The following is a 21,207-nucleotide window of genomic DNA, read 5'->3' on the forward strand; positions in this document are numbered from 1 at the left end:
CAACATGACATCAGCCGTCTCCAGTTCTCTGCTCCCCTCACTCACTGCATCCTACCTCCCTCTGAACATGCAGCATTCTGTTCTCTCAGATCCAACCCTAACATTGTCATTGAACCTGCTGACAAGGGTGGTGCTGTTGTTGTTTGGCGAACTGACCGCTACCATGCTGAGGCTGAATGCCAACTCTGCCCCTCCTCCTCCTCCATCCCCCTGGACCATGACCCAGTACCAAACATCAAGCCATTGTTTCCAAGATTGTCACTGAGCTCATCTCCTCTGGTGATTTTCAATCCATGGCTGTCAACCTCATAGTCCCCCAATCCCGGACAGCCTACTTCTAACTCCATCACAAGATCCACAATAAGACGAACCTGCTAGACCCATCATTCAAGCCTGCTCTTGTCCCACCGAGCTGATTTCTTCCTATCTCGACTCTATTTTTCTCCCCTTGTCCAATCTCTTCCACCTACATTCATGAATTTTCTGACACCTTCAACCACTTTCACATTTTCCAATTTCCTGGCCCAACCGCCTCCTTTTTAATATGGACGTACAATCCCTCTACACCTCCATCCACCACCAGGATAGCCTGAGGGCGCTCCACTTCTTCCTTGAACAGAGGCCTAGCCAATCCCCATCCACCAACCCTGCTCCGCCTGGCTGAACTTGATCTCACATTGAACAACTTCTCCTTTGATTCCACTCACTTCCTCCAAATTAAAGGTGTTGCTTTGGGAACCCGCATGGGCCCTAGAAATGCCAGACTTTTCGCGGGATATGTGAAACATTCATTGTGCCAGTCATACTCAGGTCCCATCCCTCACCTTTTTCTCTGGTACATTGAGCACTCTATTGGTATCGTTTGCTCCTTCCACCCTGAACTAGAAAATGTCATTCACTTTGCTTCCAATTTCCCTTCTTCGACTTCTGTCGCCATTTCTGTGGATAGGCTGTCGACAAACATCCACTATAAGCGCACTGCCTCACACACTTCCCCCCACCCTGCTTCCTATAAGGACTCTATTCCATTCTCCCATTTCTCCATCTCCACCGCATCTGTTCTGATGATGCCTCCTTCAATACTTGTGCTTCCAACATGTCTTCCTTTTTCTTCAACCGAGGGTTCCACTCTACCGTTGTTTACGTGGCCCTCGACCGTGTCCGTTCCATTTCCCGCACTTTTGCTCTCACCCCTTCTCCTCCCTCCCAGAACCACGATAGGGTTCCCATTGCCCTCACCTTCACCCCACCAGCCTTCACATGCAATGGATCATCCTCCGCCATTTCAGCCACCTCCAGCGTGATCCCACCACCAAACACATCTTCGCCTCCCCTCACTTTCAACATTCCAAAGGGAGCTGCTTCCTCCGTAACAACCTGGACCACTCTCCTATCACCCTCAATACACAGACCCATTCGCCCGTGTTGTAAGTGATTTGCGGACCAAGTGATATACAAGGTCAACGCTCACACCATCCCAGGAAAAGATAACAGTCTCTGAGTTATGGTTCAAAATGGTCTTTTCTCGCAGGCCTGGGGAGAACCTTTCAGATCGCTGTCTGAATCCGACTCCGCCGAGGCAGTATAAAACACACATATTAGTACATAGTCATGGCTGCCATCCCTCTACGAGAATCCAATCAGATTACAATACATTTCATCCAATCAGATTACAGTACATTTCATCCAATCAGATTACAATACATTCCTTCCTTATCCGGAACTGTAGGCTAATGACGTCTCTTATAATTCTACATTGCTCAATATTTTCCCTTTAACCTTAGCAACATTACTAACTCATATTCATTATGCAAACTCGCCTTCTCTTGGGTTCTGATTAGCACATGATATATATATATCAAGACTTGCCAGCGTTAGCACTTTATAGCCCTATAGTGTGCATTACTGCACAGGCTTTCTTGTTCCGTTGCTGCTGCAGTTTCACAGACTCACAAGTTCCCCTTTTACCGAACATTCTATTCTACTTCTGCAATACAAGCAAATTGCGGTTAGTTAGCTCTGTACATGTTGTCAACTGACATTCAACTGGTTCCAACTAGATCTGTATAATTCTGGAGGCTTCTCCGGGTCATATTCTCTCCAATTTTAATACTTCAGCCCAGCACCTTCCCGTGCAAGCACAGGAAATGCAACACATGCCCTTTTACCTCCTCCCTGGGACTGACCGAGGACTCCTCCAGAGGGGACTGACTGAGACCTCCTCCAGAGGCGACGGACCGAGGCCTCCTCCAGCAGGGACTGACCCAGAACTCCTCCAGCAGGGACTGACAGAGACCTCCTCCACAGTTTGTAGCCAAAGGGGCCACACTGAGTTCTGTCCATTTATTACCTGGGGTTTAATTTCCTCTCTGGGCCCTGGTTTTGTTACCTCGGGTGAACAAGTTCATGTTCGATTGTGGCCCTTGTGTTTTAAAAAAGTTTAAAGCTTGGGGCTAAAGTAGCCCGGCCTGCAACATTACAAAAGCATGTTAACTCGGTGCGTGATGAACAGGGGCTGAGAGGAAATTAAAGTCATAAACATGAACCGGTGGATGGACATATCAAAATAAAACTTGTGTTTCGGAGTGATGCGACAACTTTGATGGAACACGGAGGCCATTTGAGGGGTTTTGATAGAGTAAATAAGGAGAAACTATTTCTGGGGCAGGAGGCAGGGTAACCAAAGGACACAGGTTTAAAATAATTGGCAAAAGAACAAGAGCAGAGGATTGTTTCTGCAGCGAGTTGTTCTGATCTGCAATGCACTGTCTGAAAGGGTGGTGGAGGCAGATTGTACTTGTATACTTGTAAAGACACAGTTTGCAGGGCTACGAGGAGAGAGAGTGACTAATTGGATCGCTCTTTCAAAGAGCCGGCACAGGCAGGATGGGCCGAATGGGCTGTATGATTCTGTGATTTGTTGCCGATTGATGGGGGCCATTTTGCTGCAGGGTGATGTTGACCATTTTGCGACAGGTGCATGGCGGCCATTTACCATTGCCTGTGGGGCGCCATTTTTAGAGTCCGAGCTGTGCTCTTTTGCTGACACTCAGTCTCACCATCTTGTGTAAATTGTATATCCAGCCTCCCGGGTAAGACCACCCGCTTCAGTAGACCAAAAGGTCGCGTCTACAGTGTCGTTTGGAGAAGGTGGGATGTATATTTGAGGAACATTTATTCAACATATTAAAACAATGAAGCCAGATTTTATGAAAATAAAGAGGAGACCAGGCGTGACCTGAAGTAAGTGGTGGAGGTTTATTAACACAACACGGGGACAACAACAATAACTGGTATTTATATAGCGGCTTTACTGTAATGAAATGACACAAAGCAATTATCAGACAAAACTTGACACTAAGCCATGTAGAGATTTTTGGAGAAATGGGCCAAAGCTCTATGAAAGAGGATAGGTTTAAGAAGCATCTAAAGGAAGAGGGAAGAGAGATAGAGCTGTGAAGAGGTTTAGGGAGATGATTCCAGAGTTTAGGGCCTTGGCAGCTGAAGTCATGGCGCCAATGTGCAGCAATGAAAATCGAGGATGTGCAGAGACACACACTGTACACAGGGACACTTGTTACAAAGTGCGACTCCTCACTGGCAGAGACACACACTGTACACAGGGACACTTGTTACAGAGTCCGACTCCTCACTGGGCGAGACACCCAGGAATACTGAGTGCAATTGCCTGTGTCCCACTGCAGCCCAGACTGAGCCCCACCCTGGACCCTTCCTGTCGGTTCATTTCCCCAGTGCCCCATTGGGGAACATTCAGCCCTGGGTATCCTGCAGAAGCAGTGCTGTGGGGCCAGGCGGCTGAGTCTCCTGACCCTGTGGCTGGGGCTCTGACCTCACAACGGGAAATGAAGCACTCAGCTCGAGCTGGTAAACCTTAAAGGGGCTGCTTAAAGGGGAGGGGCAGAAAATCGTTCCAAAATGGTCATAGAATGACATCAGTGATGGTCATCAATTGAAATGTTCACACAATCACACTCAGTCTGGGTCTGGTTTCTCGCAGCGACTCCAGGTGTCTCTTTCCATTTGAACTGAACTGATTCTCCCTCAGCCTGTAACAAATTAAATATTAAACAGGATATAAACAGATTGAACAACAGTGTAAATAACAGGGAGACTGGGGTTAATACTTCAACAATAATTACAGACAAATATTACTCATAAAAGTGACTCAATGCCTTTGATATTTTATTTATTACATTAAACTTTAACACAAACACTCACCAGATCTGCTCCAGACTCCTGCAGTTCAGGATGAGGCGGCAGAGAGCGGGGACAGATCGGTCTGTGAAGCAGTTTGATGCCAGGGACAGAAACGTCAGTGAGCGGTTTGTACTGAGAGCGGAGGCGAGATCCTCGGCACAAGAATCTGTGAGACCGACATCAAACAGCCTGGGATCAGAGAGAGAAATAACAGGAATCAGAGCAATTCCCCAGTGTTTATTAATAACACTGTTACTGATACTAATAATAATGTACAGAGTCAGACATCCAGTTATAATAAACACAATCTCACACAGTCTGGTACTTACTCCAGTTTCTGTATTTTACAGTCCGGGTTACTCAGAGCCGCAGACAGTAGTTTCACTCTTGAATCTGCCAGTGTATTTCTACCCAGGTACAGATCCTTCAGTGACTGGTTTGTAGTGAGATTGGAGGCGAGATCCTTGATACAAGAAGCTGTGAGACCGACATCACCCAGCCTGGGGAAAGAGAGAGAGAGAGAGAAATAACAGGAATCAGAGTAAATCCCCAATGTTTGTTAATAACACTATTACAGATACTAATAATAATGTACAGTGTTTATTAAAGCACTGTTACTGATACAAATGGTAATGTTTAGTGTTATGCATCCATTTATTATCAACAGTCTCATACAGTCTGGTACTTACCACAGTTTCTGTATTTTACATTCCGGATTCCTCAGAGTTGCAGACAGTAGTTTCACTCCTGAATCTCCCAGTTTATTATTATTCATGTTCAGGACCGTCAGGGACCGATTTGTAATGAGAGCGGAGGCAAGCTTCCTGGTGCCAGAAGATGTGAGACCATTATTATACTGCCTGGTATCAGAGAGAGAAATAACAGGAATCAGAGTTGATCTCCAGTGTTTATTAATAAAACTATTGCTGATACTATTAATAATGTACAGTGTTGGACATCCAGTTATTATAAACAAAATCTCACACAGTCTGGTACTTACTCCAGTTCCTGTATTTTACAGTCCGGGTTCCTAAGAGCCGCAGACAGATGTTTCACTCCTGAATCTCCCAGTTTATTATATCCCAGTCTAAGCACAAACAGAGAGGGAGAAACAAACAGATTCAAACCCCGGATCTGATATATTTATCTCTTTCAGGTATTACAGCAACCACTGAAAATACTTCAGGAAATTAATTACCCAGTTTTCTTGTCATTGGGAATGTATCTCAATCTGTCCAACACCCCATATATTCAGGGACCGTCAGTAAACGTATTTATTAAATACAGCGCTTTGTGTGTGAAGCCTTTAAATGTCCCTCAGTCCGGTCTCAGTCCCTGATGATCAGAAATATCCTCCTGGAGCTCAGTGACCGGCCTCGTCATGTTTGGGGAAAAATCTCATTTCTGAGGCTCCTTAACTCCCGGCATTTGTGGGAAAGGGGTGATTTTCCCCAAATTTTATGATAAAGCGGTGATTCCCTGTAGTTTATACTCTGTGCATTACCTTATGTATAATAACTCGGGGTGAGTTATATTGTGAAATGGTGCTAACTGCTGCTGTAAAATCCGTCCCCCAGGATGTAATGTAACAAAGGGAGTTTATTCTGTCCCGTTACAAGTTACAAATGTCCCTGTGCTCCTAGTTTAAAGGGGAGGAGAGTCTCTCACTTTAATCCCCATTAAACTGGCTCTACATTTATTTTTGGTGTAACTGGCCTGACAGTTTTTGGGGAATATTCTTAAGTTCTCTCCCCGAGCGGGGCCTCACACACAGGGGGCGGATTATGGGGAATTTCCGTGTTCACTGCCCCCGGTTTACCCAGGAGCCGCCCACTGTGTGCGAGGCCCCACCGCTGGCTGGTGTGTGTCTGTACTCCAGGACTCATACCCCAGCACACATTAGATTGGAACATCTTTAACCGGCAGATTTAGGATCCTGAATATCAATCTTTACTCAATGATCAGGACTGTGTATAGTTGTAAATATTTACAGTTGAAAGAATTCCCGATTCCCCAATATTCCCAATCCAGGAAACTTAACCCTCGACAAGACACGCCCTGCACGGTAATGGAGTCAATATCGAACTGCTAATGATTTAACCTCGGGTTTCTCTCCTGTTTCCAGTTGAAATGGTGGATATGGAAAACATTTTAAATACATTTTATCTTTACTGCCGGATTATATTTTACTAGCTGGAGTGCCCGGCGGTGCCGGTGTAAAGTCTGCCCCTGTGCCTTGTTGGAAGAGAGAGAGAGAGAGACTGGGGGGAGAAGAGAGAGACGGGGGACGGGGAGAGAGAGAAACTGGGGGGGAGAGAGAGAGAGACTGGGGGAGAGAGAGAGAGAGAGAGAGACTGGGGGGAAGAGAGAGTGAGAGACTGTGGGGAGAGAGAGAGAGAGGCTGGGGGGAGTGAGAGAGAGAGAGACTGGGGGAGCGAGAGAGAGAGAGGCTGGGGGGAACGAGAGAGAGAGAGACTGGGGGGGAGAGAGAGAGAGAGACTGGGGGGAGAAGAGAGAGATGGGGAAGAGAGAGAGAGAGCGAAAGAGACTGTGGGAGAAGAGAGAGATGGGGGGGAGAGAACATGAACCCACGAACAATGTCACTGCCCATGGAGACCAGAGGGATCACACCCAGCTGTACATTGTTTATGTAGATAGATATCTTATTCAAAATGTACCGGAATTTAATGTCAAAACACAATCAAAAACATTCAACACATCTGTGAATAAAAATAATCCAATACCACCAGACTGCGTAAAACTGAGCGGTGGATCATTCAATTCATCAATGATCCCCCCGCTCGTTATTTCCCTGCAGAATATTCTCACACAGGGCGCTCCCAGTGCGGAGTCTCGGCCGACGGGATTCCGTCTGGAACTGGGTTGTGAAGATCAGCGGGACTCACTGGATTTCACTGGGCAGCTGTCTGTGTCACACCTGATGTGGAGAGTTCATCGTAACTCTTGGGAAATGCTCGATCCCGGAGATAACAGCTGTTGTACTGATGGGGAGGAGGGATTGATATCATGTTTAACAAGGCAATGTTCTCCTATTCATTTTAGTATTTCAGTCTAACCCTCCTATTAGTATTATATTTATTACAGGGCATCAGAGCCTGGGAACGCATGTCACCACCATGGCTGAAGGTCCAAACAGAGGAGGAGATCCAACAACTTCAAAAAGAATGAGAATGGACACAGGCATGTTCACAAAATTCTTTAAATATAATTTCTGTCCTGAGAATGGGTGCAGATGTCATGCATGAACCTGCAGCTCACACAGGAAGAGGGAACAGGGCAGAGGCGGAGTACAAAGAGTGAAGTGAGTGACCATCTAGAGGAACACCACATTCACAGATGGAGGGAGCTCCTGAGTACTGGAACTGTCCAATAGATACCTGGTATTGGGGACTGTAAGGTGGATAGAGACAGTGACTCAGAGGAGGGTCTTCCTGAGGAACAGTGTGGTACCAGGGAGCAGGAGGCCACCGCGAGTGGGGCGAGAGTGAGAGGCAGGTGGAGCACAGGAATAGGACGGTGATAAACTTCTCTAATGTGTAGAGATCCAACTCTTTTAGTCTATCTTGATAACTAAGAAGCTTTAGACTGGGTTTAAAGTCTAGTGGCCCTCCTCTGCACCCTTTCCAAAGCCACAATATTGCCCACCATGTGAGGAGACCCAAACTGGGCATAGTATTCCAAGTGAACCTGACAATGGTCTTGCACAAGGAAAAAATACTATTCCTCATCTTATACACAATTGTCATATGAATGCAACCAATACCCTAATTGCTCGAGCTTTCACTTCATTGCTCATGTACTTTTAGACATGTATACACTAGATTGCACAGATCTTTCTTTCTCCACTTTCTTTAATGTTTCTCCCTGAAGGGTGTATGAATGTTGAGCATTCGCCCTGCCCACACACACAACACTCCACTTGTCCAACTTAAACATCATTTGCCAGTAATGAACCCAATCTTGAAACACATTAAGATACAGATTTGTTGAGATGTGACTATACAGGTCAAAGGAATGTCGTACATGCGGTGTATATGGGTTATCAGAAGGTGATGGATGATATGGCTCACAGGAGGCTTCAGCCGTTTGGTATAAGAAGAAATGTAGTCGCTGGGTTGAAAGTGGATAATGTGTTTTGTTTTCTCCATTTGTGTTCACAGATCCGAACTCTACAATCACTGAGTTGTTGACAAAGTACGACGATTACTAGCTGTTTCAGTTGACAAAATTCTACCGGGACAGACTGGAACAGGCGATTGGAGGAGGGGTGGACGGTGTCAGCTTGTTGTTAACATATGAGGCATTTCAGTGGACAAGAACATCGGGTAAGTGGGAGGGACACGGAATGAGTTTGGATTATTTAAACATCACAGAACTGATAGGAAATCAGAACTTAGGGTGTTACTGAAATGAAACAGGCCCAATAGGAAAGAAATGGATAAAACTGAAAATATTGTGAATCTGAAACAATGATGCGAAGAGGGGAAAATACCCAGCGGATCCGACAGTATCTGTACAAAGGACAGGCGAACGGTTCAGGTATAACTCTTGTGTGGACTGAAAAAAAAGGGAAAAGTTTTAGTGGGACTGGGAAACGGAGATACCAGAGGCAACAGACAGGGATTAAATGGAAGGTCATGAGTTGACTGAACTGAGAATTACTTAAAGAAAATTAAGGAACTGAGAGATGACAAAACTCCTCTGCAGAGTGAATGAGAGGCATTTGAAGAACAGGAACAAAAATATTAAAATGCGTGAGACCCAAATCGGGAAACTAAGCCCAAAACTGTGAGGATTGAAAGACTGATGCCGTGCAAGCTTTATTTTCTCCCCCATACTTCACGGAGTCAATTTCAATTTTGGCGGAGACACAATACGGGCGATAGAACCTGTGGTGGAGTGTCACACCCCAGGAGAGCACTTCAGGAAATTACAGCAAGCAGCCTATATTCTGCCAGTTGCCTTCAATGGAATAGAACTAAATGCAAATGATAATCGGGCAGGGTGTGTAAAGGACGGTCCATCAGGTAGCAGCCGTCAAGTTGAAAATCTAGGCAAACGAACCTAATCCCAATCTTCTGCTCGCTACAGATTCCCGTTAATATCCCACCTGGTCTAAGCCTAACCTCCTGCTCACTACATCTTACCGTTAATATCCCACCTCGTCTATTCCCAACCTCCTGCTCACTACCCCTTACTGTTAATATCCCACCTGGTCTATTCCCAACCTCCTGCTCAATATCCCTTACCGTTAATATCCAACCTAGTCTATTCCCAACCTCCTGCTCACTATCCATTACCGTTAATATCCCAACTAGTCTAATCCCAACCTCCTGCTCACTACAGATTCCCGTTAATATCCCACCTGGTCTAATCGTAACCTTCTGCTCACTACCCCTTACCGTTAATATCCCACCTAGTCTAATCCCAACCTCCTGCTCCCTATCCAGTACCGATAATATCCCACCTGGTCTAATCCTAACCTGCTCACTACCCCTTACCGTTAATATCCCACCTAGTCTAATCACAGCCTCCTGCTCACTACCCATTACCGTTAATATCCCACCTAGTCTAATCCCAACCTCCTGCTCACTATCCATTACCGTTAATATCCCAGCTAGTCTAATCCCAACCACCTGCTCACTACCCATTACCGTTAATATCTCACCTAGTCTAATCCCAACCTCCTGCTCATTACCCATTACCGTTAATATCCCACCTAGTCTAATCCCAACCTCCTGCTCACTACCCAATACCGTTAATATCCCACTTAGTCTCATCCCAACCTCCTGCTCACTACCCATTATCGTAATATCCCACCGAGTCTAATCCCAATCTTCTGTTCATTCCCCATATTCTATCTTTCCTTTTATCCACGCAACAACAGAATCATCCAGTATAACAATTGTCGATTTACTTCCACAGTAGTTGTGTGAGTGAATTATTATTTCTATCCACATCGTGCAGAATAGAGTTACATGTTCTGCGCCTGAGCTCTTGGTGTGGAACGTCACTCCCCAGGGCAGAAGATCAGGAAATTGAACTAATTCAGTCTGTAATTTCCTGTCTGCTAACTTTAATGAATGGATTTCTACTTTATTTTGGGTACTGAGAGCAAGGCTGGGGCTGAAATATTGAGTTGCATATTTATATATTATTTCACTGTTTTGGATCTATTAAAAATATTCTGTCATTTATTTAGTTTGAATTTTCCTCCAGTTAAACATTGGGAAGATTGAAGCATTGTAATCCACCCCCACCACGACCACTGTCTCGATACTTAATTTCATCCCCCTCCCCGGCCACTCTCTGAGGCTTAACCTGACGGTTCTCAAACTCGGCGTCCTATTTGCTCTCGAACTGAGCTTCGAACTCCATATCCTCTCCGTGAGAAATACATCCTAATTACACCTCCATAACATTGGCCGTCTCCACCCCTCTCAGCCCATCTGCTGCTGAAGCCATCATCCGTTACTTTGTCCCCATTAAACTCGATTATACCAATTCTGCCTTGGCCGGCCTCCCCTTCTCCGCCCACTGTAAACTTCAGCTCATCCAAAACTCTGCTGCCTGTAAGCTGTCCCGCCCAGTGCCCACTCAGCTATCACTCACGCACCTATTGTGGATCCTGGCCCGCGAATGCCTCCAATTGAAAATTCTCAGTCTCCTGTTCAAATCCCCTCATGGCCTCCCCCTTCCCTATCTCTGTAATCTCCTGCAGGCCCACAGCAGTCCCACAACTCTAGAATTACCTGTTCCTCTAACTGTGGCACATCCTCCTGCCTTCACCAGTGTTGGCCGAACATTTTGTTGCATAAGGCCCCATGCTCTGTAGTTCAACCCTTAAAGCCCACCGCCTCTCCTCCTTCAGCTACTCCTTTAAACTTAGCACTTTCATCGAGCGTCACTCAAACCATTAATACCTCATCCTTCTTGTTCTAGTTACATCATATTGATTTCCCATCATTGCCTTAATTCAAGATGTTTACGGAATATTCAGCCCCTGTTCAGAATGGATCAGTACCCGGCCCAGTGATTACCTTCTGTGCTCAAAACAACTGGGTGATCCCATCACTGAGCTGATCCTTTCCTTCTCATTCTCAGTGTTTGTCTTTCACTCTGCTCCTCAATATATTAATTATTATACTTTACAGAAAGTCACTGAGCTCGCGGAGAAGGGAAACCGGGCGGACAGTTCCAAACTTCTCCTAAATCTGGTGATGGAGAAAGGCTCCCGGGCCCGAAGGGTGATTTGGGAATCCTTTTTAAAAATGCGCCATGGGGTGCCAAAGCTGGACAAAATACTGAAAGAAATGCAGGAACTTGGCATGGTAAACTCAGACGCTGAATTCAAATTCAGGTTCAAACTTTGCAGATTTTACTATAATATTACACAGATCTGATTTCATGAACGGTCATTGATTTAAACAGGTTCTGATCCATTTGTTTACATGAACATCGCATGAGGTTTATCCAAGTACCCAGTCAACTGGAAGGTTAGTGATGACATGGCGATTTCAAACCATTTATTTCACTTCTGAGAATAATAATGTTTGACTGTTGCTGTTTGTTAAGAGTTTGTCAGAAACTGGGAATCAAAAATTCAAAGGCTGGGGAAAAAGAATAAATGTTTATTTAGATTTTTAAATCTTCAAATCTTCTGTGTTCTGAATTATTTGTAAATTTACAGATTTATATTACTCCAGTTAATCGAGATGCAGATTGTAAAGCCCCATACACACCTGGCAGGATCCTGATCTACTGTGAAATCCCATACACACCTGGCATGATCCTGATACACAGTGAAACCCCATACATACCTGGCAGGATCCTGATGCACTGTGAAACCCCATACACACCTGGCAGGATCCTGATACACTGTGAAACCCCATACACACCTGGCAGGATCCTGATACACTGTGAAAACCCATACACACCTGGCAGCATCCTGATACACTGTGAAACCCCATACACACCTGGCAGCATCCTGATACACTGTGAAACCCCATACACAACTGGCAGCATCATGATCTACTGTGAAACCCCATTCACACCTGGCAGGATCCTGATCTACTGTGAAACCCCATACACACCTGGCAGCATCCTGATACACTGTGAAACCCCATAGACACCTGGCAGGATCCTGATACACTGGGAAACCCCATACACACCTGGCAGAATCCTGATCTACTGTGAAACCCCATACACACCTGGCAGGATCCTGTTACACTGTGAAACCCCATACACACCTGGCAGCATCCTGATACACTGTGACACCCCATACACACCTGGCAGGATCCTGATATACTGTGAAACCCCCTACACACCTGGCAGCATCCTGATACAATGTGAAACCCCACACACACCTGGCAAGATCCAGATACACTGTGAAACCCCATACACACCTGGCAGGATCCTGATCTACTGTGAAACCCCATACTCACCTGGCAGAATTCTGACACACTGAATCAAAGGACCTTGAGCCTGATGTGCAAGTTACTGTGCACGTGGGCTTCAATTCCAGCATAAATTGTCAGAAAAATATTTGAGAAATGGGAAACAGTGAAATATTTTCATTGTACATCACGTCATGACCTGTCCAACTGTGCTCGATCCAATCTGAGAAGATGTTCAGATGTTCACACACTCATACATTAACCGAGGAGGAAATTGAGGGATTGACCATGTTATGCATGATTAGAAATTGATTGGACAGATTACCACTGGCAATGAAACAGACAATCTAGACACAGAGAAGCTTGTTGTACTGCTCAAATGTCCTTTCATTCAGGAGGAATTTGAATCCCAATTTACTGATTATCAGAAATATATTTGTAATTTTCAATACTTATTGTAGGAAACCCATATCCAAATTAAATGATGGAGTGTAATTATTGTAGCAGTTCAAATGAACACTCAATCTTTTCTTTCCCAATGTAACACTGAGTGAATTGGGCGGTAGTTCTATTTCTGATTCTAATCGGTTATGTGAAGAGACTGTTATATGAAGTAAATAATGTGAGTGTAAAATCACTGGAAAAGTTATTTGCATTTTCTGATTCACAAGAGGAGGATATCTAGGGAAACAAAAGGCCACTTTGGTCCAAACAAGTCTCTCCCTGTTAGAGATGAACCCACCTGCCCCATCTCTCAGTGTATCCACAGAAACACAACCAATTGTCTCTTCTCTCAAATTACACTGCCCCTGAGTGTTCTCCCTGGTAACTTGTCTCCCGCTCTATTACCCATCGGTGAAAAAGATAACACAGCGTAACTTCTGTACATTCACAGTCTGTCCCTCTCCCAGTGCCCACACTACCCCAGATAACCTGCCCAGGGTCCTGAGACTGACCCTTTGTTCTAGACCCCCCAGCCAGGGGAAACATCCTCACAGCATCCAGTCTGTCCAGCCCTGTCAGAATTTTATACGTTTCAATGAGATCCCCTCTCATTCTTCTAAACTGTAGTGAATACCGGCCTAGTCGAACCAATCTCTCCTCATATGACAGTCCTGCCATCCCAGGAATCTCGCAACATTTCACTGACTAGTAAAATGTTATTGAGAAGTTGTTTTATTTTAATACAACTAACATTAAGAACCACTTTCTGTCTATTCTAATTGAAGATGTTCAACAGAAACACAAGGAAACTCTCCAGGTACAAAGTGGAACACTGAGAGTGAACACTATCCTAATAAAGGAGAAGGTTAAGATTTCCCAGCTGGTTGATCGATACGCTGAGCTAACGGTCATTTCTACTGTTCGAGATCGGACACTTGTCGAACAGGAACTGCTGGCAAGAGGCCGAGACCATGAAAAGTGGAGAGAGAAAAATCTCCAGAGAGAGCTGGAAAAATTCCGAACTGATCAATTGTTCCAGAGCAGTTTTTCCTGGAGAAAATCCAATTCTGGGAATTCAGCAGCAGTGAGCGGAGTCGCGGGGATTGGAAAAACAACAATGGTACAAAAGATTGTTCATGACTGGGCCACTGGGAAAATATACCCAAACTTTCAATTTGTTTTCTGCTTTAAATTCCGGGATTTGAACGCTATTACGGTTACGGAGAGAAGGCGGGGACGGGATACTGAATTAAAAGATCAGCCATGATCTCATCGAATGGCGGAGCAGGCACGAAGGGCCGAATGGCCTACTCCTGCTCCTATCTTCTATGTATCTATGTATCTATGTAACTGTAGAATAAACCTGAGGAATCTGATACTCAATTTCTATGCTTACTTTGGGAATGTTCTGGGAGAGCTCTGGAAGAACCCAGGGGGATTGCTGTTTATATTCGATGGTTTGGATGAATTCAAGGACAGGATCGATTTTGCTTATAATCAGAGAAATACAGTGGATGATTACAGGTGCACAGATCCAGGAGAATGCTGTGAAGTGTCTGACATTGTTTGCAGTTTAATACAGCACAAGCTGCTCACAGGATGTTCAGTGCTGGTGACCAGCCACCCCACTGCAATACAGTTATTGGAAAAGGCTGAGATCAGTGTCTGGGCTGAAACCCTGGGATTTGTTGGTGAAGAACGGAAGGAATATTTCAACAAGTTTTTTGAAGAGAAGACGATGGCAACAGTTGTTTTCAAGCATGTGGAGGAGAACGCGATCCTGTACACCATGCGCTACAACCCTTCAAACTGCTGGATCCTTGGTCTGGCACTGGGTCCCTTCTTTACACAAAGAGACAGGAATCTGCAGCGAGGTCCCAAGGCCATCACCCAACTATATTCCTACTATATTTACAACATTCTGGAAAACCATGGCCGAAAGATTGATAGCCTCCGTGATGTGTTACTGAAGCTTGGTGAGATGGCATTCACAGCAGTCTGCGAGAAGATTGTGTTTAGAAATGGAGATTTGATCAAGTACAATCTGCAACCTACCCAGTTCCTGTCTATGTTCATGATGGAACTTTTGGAGAGAGATGATTCTGCCCAGAGCGTGGAGTATAAGATTCCCGCACCTCACCATCCAAGAGTTTGTAGCTGCACTCGCACAATTCCTGATTCCAGATCCCGGCGACATCCTGAAACTCCTCAGAGAATCCCACAGCAAGGAAGATGGGCGATTTGAGATATTTCCCCGTTTTGTTGCTGGTCTCTCCTCCCCACAGGCAGCTCGACCCCTGGAGGAGTTTCTGGGTCCACTTCTTCATCAAACCACCTGCCGAGTGATTGACTGGGTGAAGGAGAAGGTTGAAGGACAGATTGGAAACACAGAGAGTGAAATTGATAAAATGTAACTCCTGAACACATTCCACTACCTGTTTGAGTCTCAGAATAAAGCACTGGCTCGGAAAACAGTGGGATCTGTGGAAAAACTTACATTAAATTTATTGGGACTAACCCCGATTGACTGTGCAGTCCTGTCTCATATCATTGGACTCTGTGATACAATAAAACACCTCGATCTACAGGACTGCTGCATTCAGTGTGAAGGACTCCAGCGGCTTGGACCCGTACTGCACAAATGCCGGGTGTTGAGGTAACTGTTCATTTGTTACTGTAGCTGTTATTTCTGTTGTTGAACAGAACACCAGCTTGTGGTTCAACTTTAGAGAAGCAGATTCATAAAAAAATTACAAAGGAACCACAGAACGAGGGTACAATTCCAAGGTGGGAAATGGGAATGGAGCCTTGCCATCAATCAGGGATGTTGCAATACTTATCGGGGTCTGGAATAATTTAACCATGAAATTAGAACAGAAAATTACATTATATGGATTAATAATGGCAGCAGAAAATAAATACGCCAAACGAGTTAATAATATATCTTTTAACGATTTTTATCTGCACTGGTATTTAACTCGTTTCACAATATAACTCACCAAGATATTATGTAGATTAATATAATGCACAGAGTATTAAAGTACAGGGAAATCACCTCTGTATCACCTCTGTATCATTTAATTCGGGGAAAATCGCCCCGTTGCCATAAACACCGGGATATAAGGAGCAGCAGAAATGAGACAAGTTTCCGCATACATGACGGGGCCGGTCACTGAGCTCCAGGAGGGCAATTCTCATCATTGGGGAATGAGACCGGACTGAGGGACATTTAAAGGCTTCACACAGACAGCACTTCATTTAATACATACGGAGAAGTTTGAATTGTCCTTCACCAGTAGCGCGAAATCAGTGATAGTGAATTGCTAGCCAGTTTACACCACTCACAATTTTATTTTCTGTTGAGATCAACTGAAAGGAAAATGGGCAAGGTGTATAATGGGCGGTAGGTGGATCCAATGCCGTCCGTTACACAGTAGTGACAAAAGTTCAAATTACCCCCATTGAGATAATTTTGAGACAATACAATCTCTGCATTGATTTCCTGATATTGCTTCCATGTTTCCTCTAATAACGGAGAGACAAAATTTGCATCAGATCCGAGGTTTGACTCAGTTTGTTTCCCACTCTCTGCCTGTGTTTAGTCTGCGGAGTAATAATCTGGGAGATTCAGAAGCGAAACTAGTGTCTGTGGCTCTGAGGAACCCGCACTGTAAAATACAGACACTGGAGTAAGTACCAGGCTGAGAGATTGTTTGTAATAACTGGATGTCTAACACTGTATATTAGTATCATTAATAGTGTTATTAATAAACACAGTACATTATTTATTGTCAGTAATAGTGTTAATAAATACTGTACATTATTAGTATCAGTTATTAATAAACTGTACTGTATAAGTATGAAGAGTGGTATTAAAGCTATTTTCGGTAGTATCTCCAATAATTTCATTAATAAACAATGTAACTTATTATTTTTTAACAGTAATAATAATAGACGCTGTAAATTAAGCAGAGTATTAGTAATGGCATTAATAATAAGCAGTGGTGGTGACATTGAAAGTGGGCAGGCGTGCAAATCAAGCAAAATCACAATTGCCGACCATTAAGCGCATGACCAAAATTTAGATCTATTGAAGTCGATGGAACTTAAAATCAGGAGGAGTGTATAACCAGAGACTGATGCCATACTGCCTATTCTGAATCCCTGCCCATGCCCAATTGTAACCACACTGTGTTTTACCTTGATTTCCATTATTTATCTCTTTCTGATCCCTAGTCTGCAAAACAACGATCTCACAGATTCTTGTGCCAGGAATCTCGCCTCTGCTCTCAGTACAAACCGCTCACTGATGGTTCTGAACCTGGGTAATAATACACTGGGAGATTCAGGAGTGAAACTGCTGTCTGCGGCTCTGAGGATTCCGGACTGTAAAATACAGAAACTGGAGTAAGTAACAGAGTGTGTGAGTTTGTTTTTAAAGTAACTGGATCTCCTCTGAATTATTTGTCCTCCTGTCCAATATAATTTCCCTGCATATAAAATCTTCCTATTAATGACCAACCCCTCGTGCTTTCCATCTGACGTGGCCTCTCTATTCCGCTCATCTCAATCACAGATTAGGTCACCTCTGCTCACTTCCTTCTTTCCCTCACCGTTCACATCGCCTCTCCTTCCAATCACACTTCCTGTGGTTTTCACCCCTGGAATAAACCCTTCCCAAGTAACGTGCGAAGGCACTTTAAGATTCCCAAATATTTAGCTTTGGTCCTCCATTCACTATGGTTAATAGTTCATAAGGTTTGAAAGGTCTTAATTTTGTGGTTTATAGTTGCTAAGGTCTCCGTTGTGTAGCAGGGAGTGCTAGTAAACAAGGGCCCTGTATATATCATTTCATTGTAGTGTAGTTGTTGGTATTGATTTGATTTAATTTAATTTAACTTAATTAAAAGGGTAAGTGATGGCAGCACAGCTCGGCCCCGTGGTATGCTCCTCCTGCACTATGTGGGAAATCAGGGACACTTCTTTTGTCCCAGAAGACCATGTGTGCGGGAAGTGTATCCAGCTGCAGCTACTGGCAGACCGCATTGCGGCGCTGGAGCTGCAAATGGATACATACTGGAGCACTCGTGAGGCTGAGGAAATCATGGATAGCACGTTTAGGGCGTTGGTCACACCGCAGGTAAAGGCTGCACAGGCAGGAAGGGAATGGGTGACCGCCAGGCAGAGTAGTAGGCGCAGGCAGGTAGTGCATGGGTCCCCTGTGGCCATCCCCCTTAGTATAGGGGTCCCCTGTGGCCATCCCCCTTAGTGCAGGGGTCCCCTGTGGCCATCTCCCTCTCAAACAGATATACCGCTTTGGATATTGTTGGGGGTGGGATGGCTTATCGGGGAATGTAAGAAGTCACACGACACCAGGTTATAGTCCAACAGCTTTATTTGAAGTCACAAGCTTTCGGAGCACTGCTCCTTCTTCAGGTGAAGTGGAGAATTGCATAAAGACACAGTTTATACAGTCAGAGAATCATGTCAGATGTTTACAGGTAACCTTTCCAACTGCCATTTATCACACCTCGGCAGAGAGATAATCACAGCAGTCAAAGGTGTGAATGGTGTCCAAACAGGTCAGTCAGGGAAACATTACGTCAAAGAACAATGAGGTGGGGTCACAAGGGGTCAAATATTGCAGATGCTGGGGTCTGTATGAAAAACAAAAAAACAGAAAAAAACATTTTTTTTTTGGCTGGAAATCACAGCAGGTCCGGCCGCATCTGTGTCGAGAGAACAAGCCAATGTCGACTCGAGTCTGGATGACCCTGCATCAGGTGGGGTTACATGTAGCATGACATGAACCCAAGACCTCGGTTAAGGCCGTCCTCATGGGTGCGGAACTTGGCTATCAGTTTATGCTCGACGATTTTGCGTTGTCGTGTGTCTCGAAGGCCACCTTGGAGAATGCTTACCCGAAGATCGGAGGCTGAATGTCCTTGACTGCTGAAGTGTTCCCCGACTGGGAGGGAACACTCCTGCCTGGTGATTGTTGCGCGGTGTCCGTTCATCTGTTGTCGCAGTGTCTGCATGGTCTCGCCGATGTACCATGCTCCGGGGCATCCTTTCCTGCAACGTATGAGGTAGACAACGTTGGCTGAGTCACATGAGTATGTACCATGTACCTGGTGGGTGGTGTCCTCATGTGTGATGATGGTATCTGTGTTGATGATCTGGCATGTCTTGCAGAGGTTGCTGTGGCAGGGTTGTGTGGTGTCGTGGTCGCTGTTCTCCTGAAAGCTGGGTAATTTGCTGCGAACGATGGTATGTTTGAGGTTAGGCGGCTGTTTGAAAGCGAGTAGTGGAGGCGTGGGAATGGCCTTAGTGAGGTGTTCGTCGTCATCGATGACATGTTGAAGGCTGCGAAGAACATGGTGTAGATTCTCCGCTCCGGGGAAGTACTGGACGACGAAGGGTACTCTGTTGGTTGTGTCCCGTGTTTGTCTTCTGAGGAGGTCTATGCGATTTTTCGCTGTGGCCCGTCGGACCTGTTTGGACACCATTCACACCTTTGACTGCTGTGATTATCTCTCTGCCGAGGTGTGATAAATGGCAGTTGGAAAGGTTACCTGTAAACATCTGACATGATTCTCTGACTATATAAGCTGTGTTGTGTGGAACTACCACCGTGCTAAATGGGATAGATTCAGAACAGATCTCACCGCTCAAAACTAGGCATCCATGAGGCGCAGTAAGCAATCAGCAGTAGAATTGTATTCCAACACAATCTGTAATCTCATGGCCCAGCATACCCCTCACTCTACCATCACCATCATTCCAGGGGACCAATCCTAGTTCAATAAGAGCATGCCAGGAGCAGCATCAGGCATAGCTAAAAATGAGGTGCCAACTTGGGGAAGCTGCAACACAAATGCTAAAAGGCGGAAGCAGCATGCAATAGACAAAGCTAAGCGATCCCACAATCAACGGATCAGTTCAAAGCTCTGCAGTCCTGCCACATCCAGTTGCGACTGGTGGTAGACCATTAAACAACTAATGGGAGGAGGGTCCTTGAGTATCCCCATCCTCAATGATGGTGGAGCCCAGAGAGACTGCAAAGACAAGGCTGAAGCATTTGCAATTCAGCAACTCGATTCACTCAACGCGATATCAAGAAACGGCAGAGCATATGAGTTACAGCAAAACCTAAGGGCCCGACAACATCCCGGCTGTCATATTGGAGACTTGTGCTCCAGAACTAGCCACACTTCTTGCTAAGCTGTTCCAGTACAGCTACAACACTGGCATCTAACCGACAATGTGGAAAATGGCTCAGCTATGTCCTGTCCACAAAAAACAGGAAAAATCGTACCAGGCCAGTTACCGCCCCATCATTCTACTCTCAATCATCAGCAAAGTGATGGAAGGTGTCGTCGACAGTGCTATCAAGCGGCACTTACTCACCAATAACCTGCTTACCGATGGCCCAGTTTGGGTTCCACAAGGACCACTTGGCTCCAGAGCTCATAACAGCCTTGGTCTAAGTATGGACAAAAGAGCTGAATTCCAGAGGTGAGGATAAAGTGACTTCCCTTGACATCAAGGCAGCATTTGACCGAGTGTGGCATCAAGGAGCCCTAGTAAAACTGAAGTCAATGGGAATCAGTGGGAAAACATTCCATTGGCTGGATTCATATCTAGCACAAAGAAAGACGGTTGTGGTGATTGAACGTCAATCATCACAGCCCCAGGACATCGCTGCAGTAGTTCCTCAGGGCAGTGTCCTACACCCAATCATCTTCAGCTCTTTCATCAATGACCTTCTTTCCATCATAAGATCAGGAGTGGGATTGTTCGCTGATGACTGCAGTATCCAATGCCATTCCCAACTCCTCAGATAATGATGCATTCAATGCCCACATGCAGCAAGACCTGGACGACATTCAAGCTTGAGCTGATAAGTGGCAGGTAACATTCGTGCTAGGCAATTACTATCTTCAACAAGAGAGAGTCTAACCACTGCCCTTTGACATTCAACGGCATTACCATCGCCGAATCCCCAACCATCAACATGCTGGGGGTCACCATTGACCAGAAACTTCACTGGACCAGGCACATAAATACTGTGGCAACAAGAGCAGTTCAGAGGCTGTGAATTCTGCGATGAGTGTCTCACCTCCTG

At 45.1% G+C, this 21,207-nt stretch overlaps 1 protein-coding gene and 1 pseudogene across 1 annotated transcript; one reads left to right on the plus strand and one right to left on the minus strand.

Annotated features, from left to right (window-relative positions):
• Positions 1-3,245: 3,245 nt before the first annotated feature.
• On the minus strand, positions 3,246-5,097 carry LOC147092637 (NACHT, LRR and PYD domains-containing protein 3-like). The gene is made up of 4 exons (XM_085975974.1): positions 4,908-5,097; positions 4,548-4,718; positions 4,240-4,407; positions 3,246-4,067 (listed from the first exon to the last, which is right to left on the minus strand). The coding sequence occupies exons 1-4, from the start codon at positions 4,991-4,993 to the stop codon at positions 3,980-3,982; spliced, it is 513 nt and encodes a 170-aa protein (XP_085832100.1). The 5' UTR covers positions 4,994-5,097; the 3' UTR covers positions 3,246-3,979.
• A 2,258-nt stretch (positions 5,098-7,355) lies between these two features.
• On the plus strand, positions 7,356-14,346 carry LOC147092638 (uncharacterized; annotated as a pseudogene).
• Positions 14,347-21,207: the final 6,861 nt, after the last annotated feature.

This window comes from Somniosus microcephalus, unplaced genomic scaffold (genome assembly GCF_052327205.1).
Source record: "Somniosus microcephalus isolate GS21.2 unplaced genomic scaffold, FLI_Smic_1.0 unresolved_chr2, whole genome shotgun sequence".
Lineage (NCBI taxonomy): Eukaryota > Metazoa > Chordata > Chondrichthyes > Squaliformes > Somniosidae > Somniosus > Somniosus microcephalus.

What these genes read in the sequence shown, in the direction of transcription:
- LOC147092637 (XM_085975974.1), bottom strand. Translation starts at nt 4,993, where the DNA reads ATGAATAATAATAAACTGGGAGATTCAGGAGTGAAACTACTGTCTGCA. An exon ending in TGTAAAATACAGAAACTGTG is followed by an intron (nt 4,719 to 4,907) that starts GTAAGTACCAGA and finishes CTCTTTCCCCAG; the next exon opens with GCTGGGTGATGTCGGTCTCA. An exon ending in AGGAGTCTGGAGCAGATCTG is followed by an intron (nt 4,068 to 4,239) that starts GTGAGTGTTTGT and finishes AATTTGTTACAG; the next exon opens with GCTGAGGGAGAATCAGTTCA.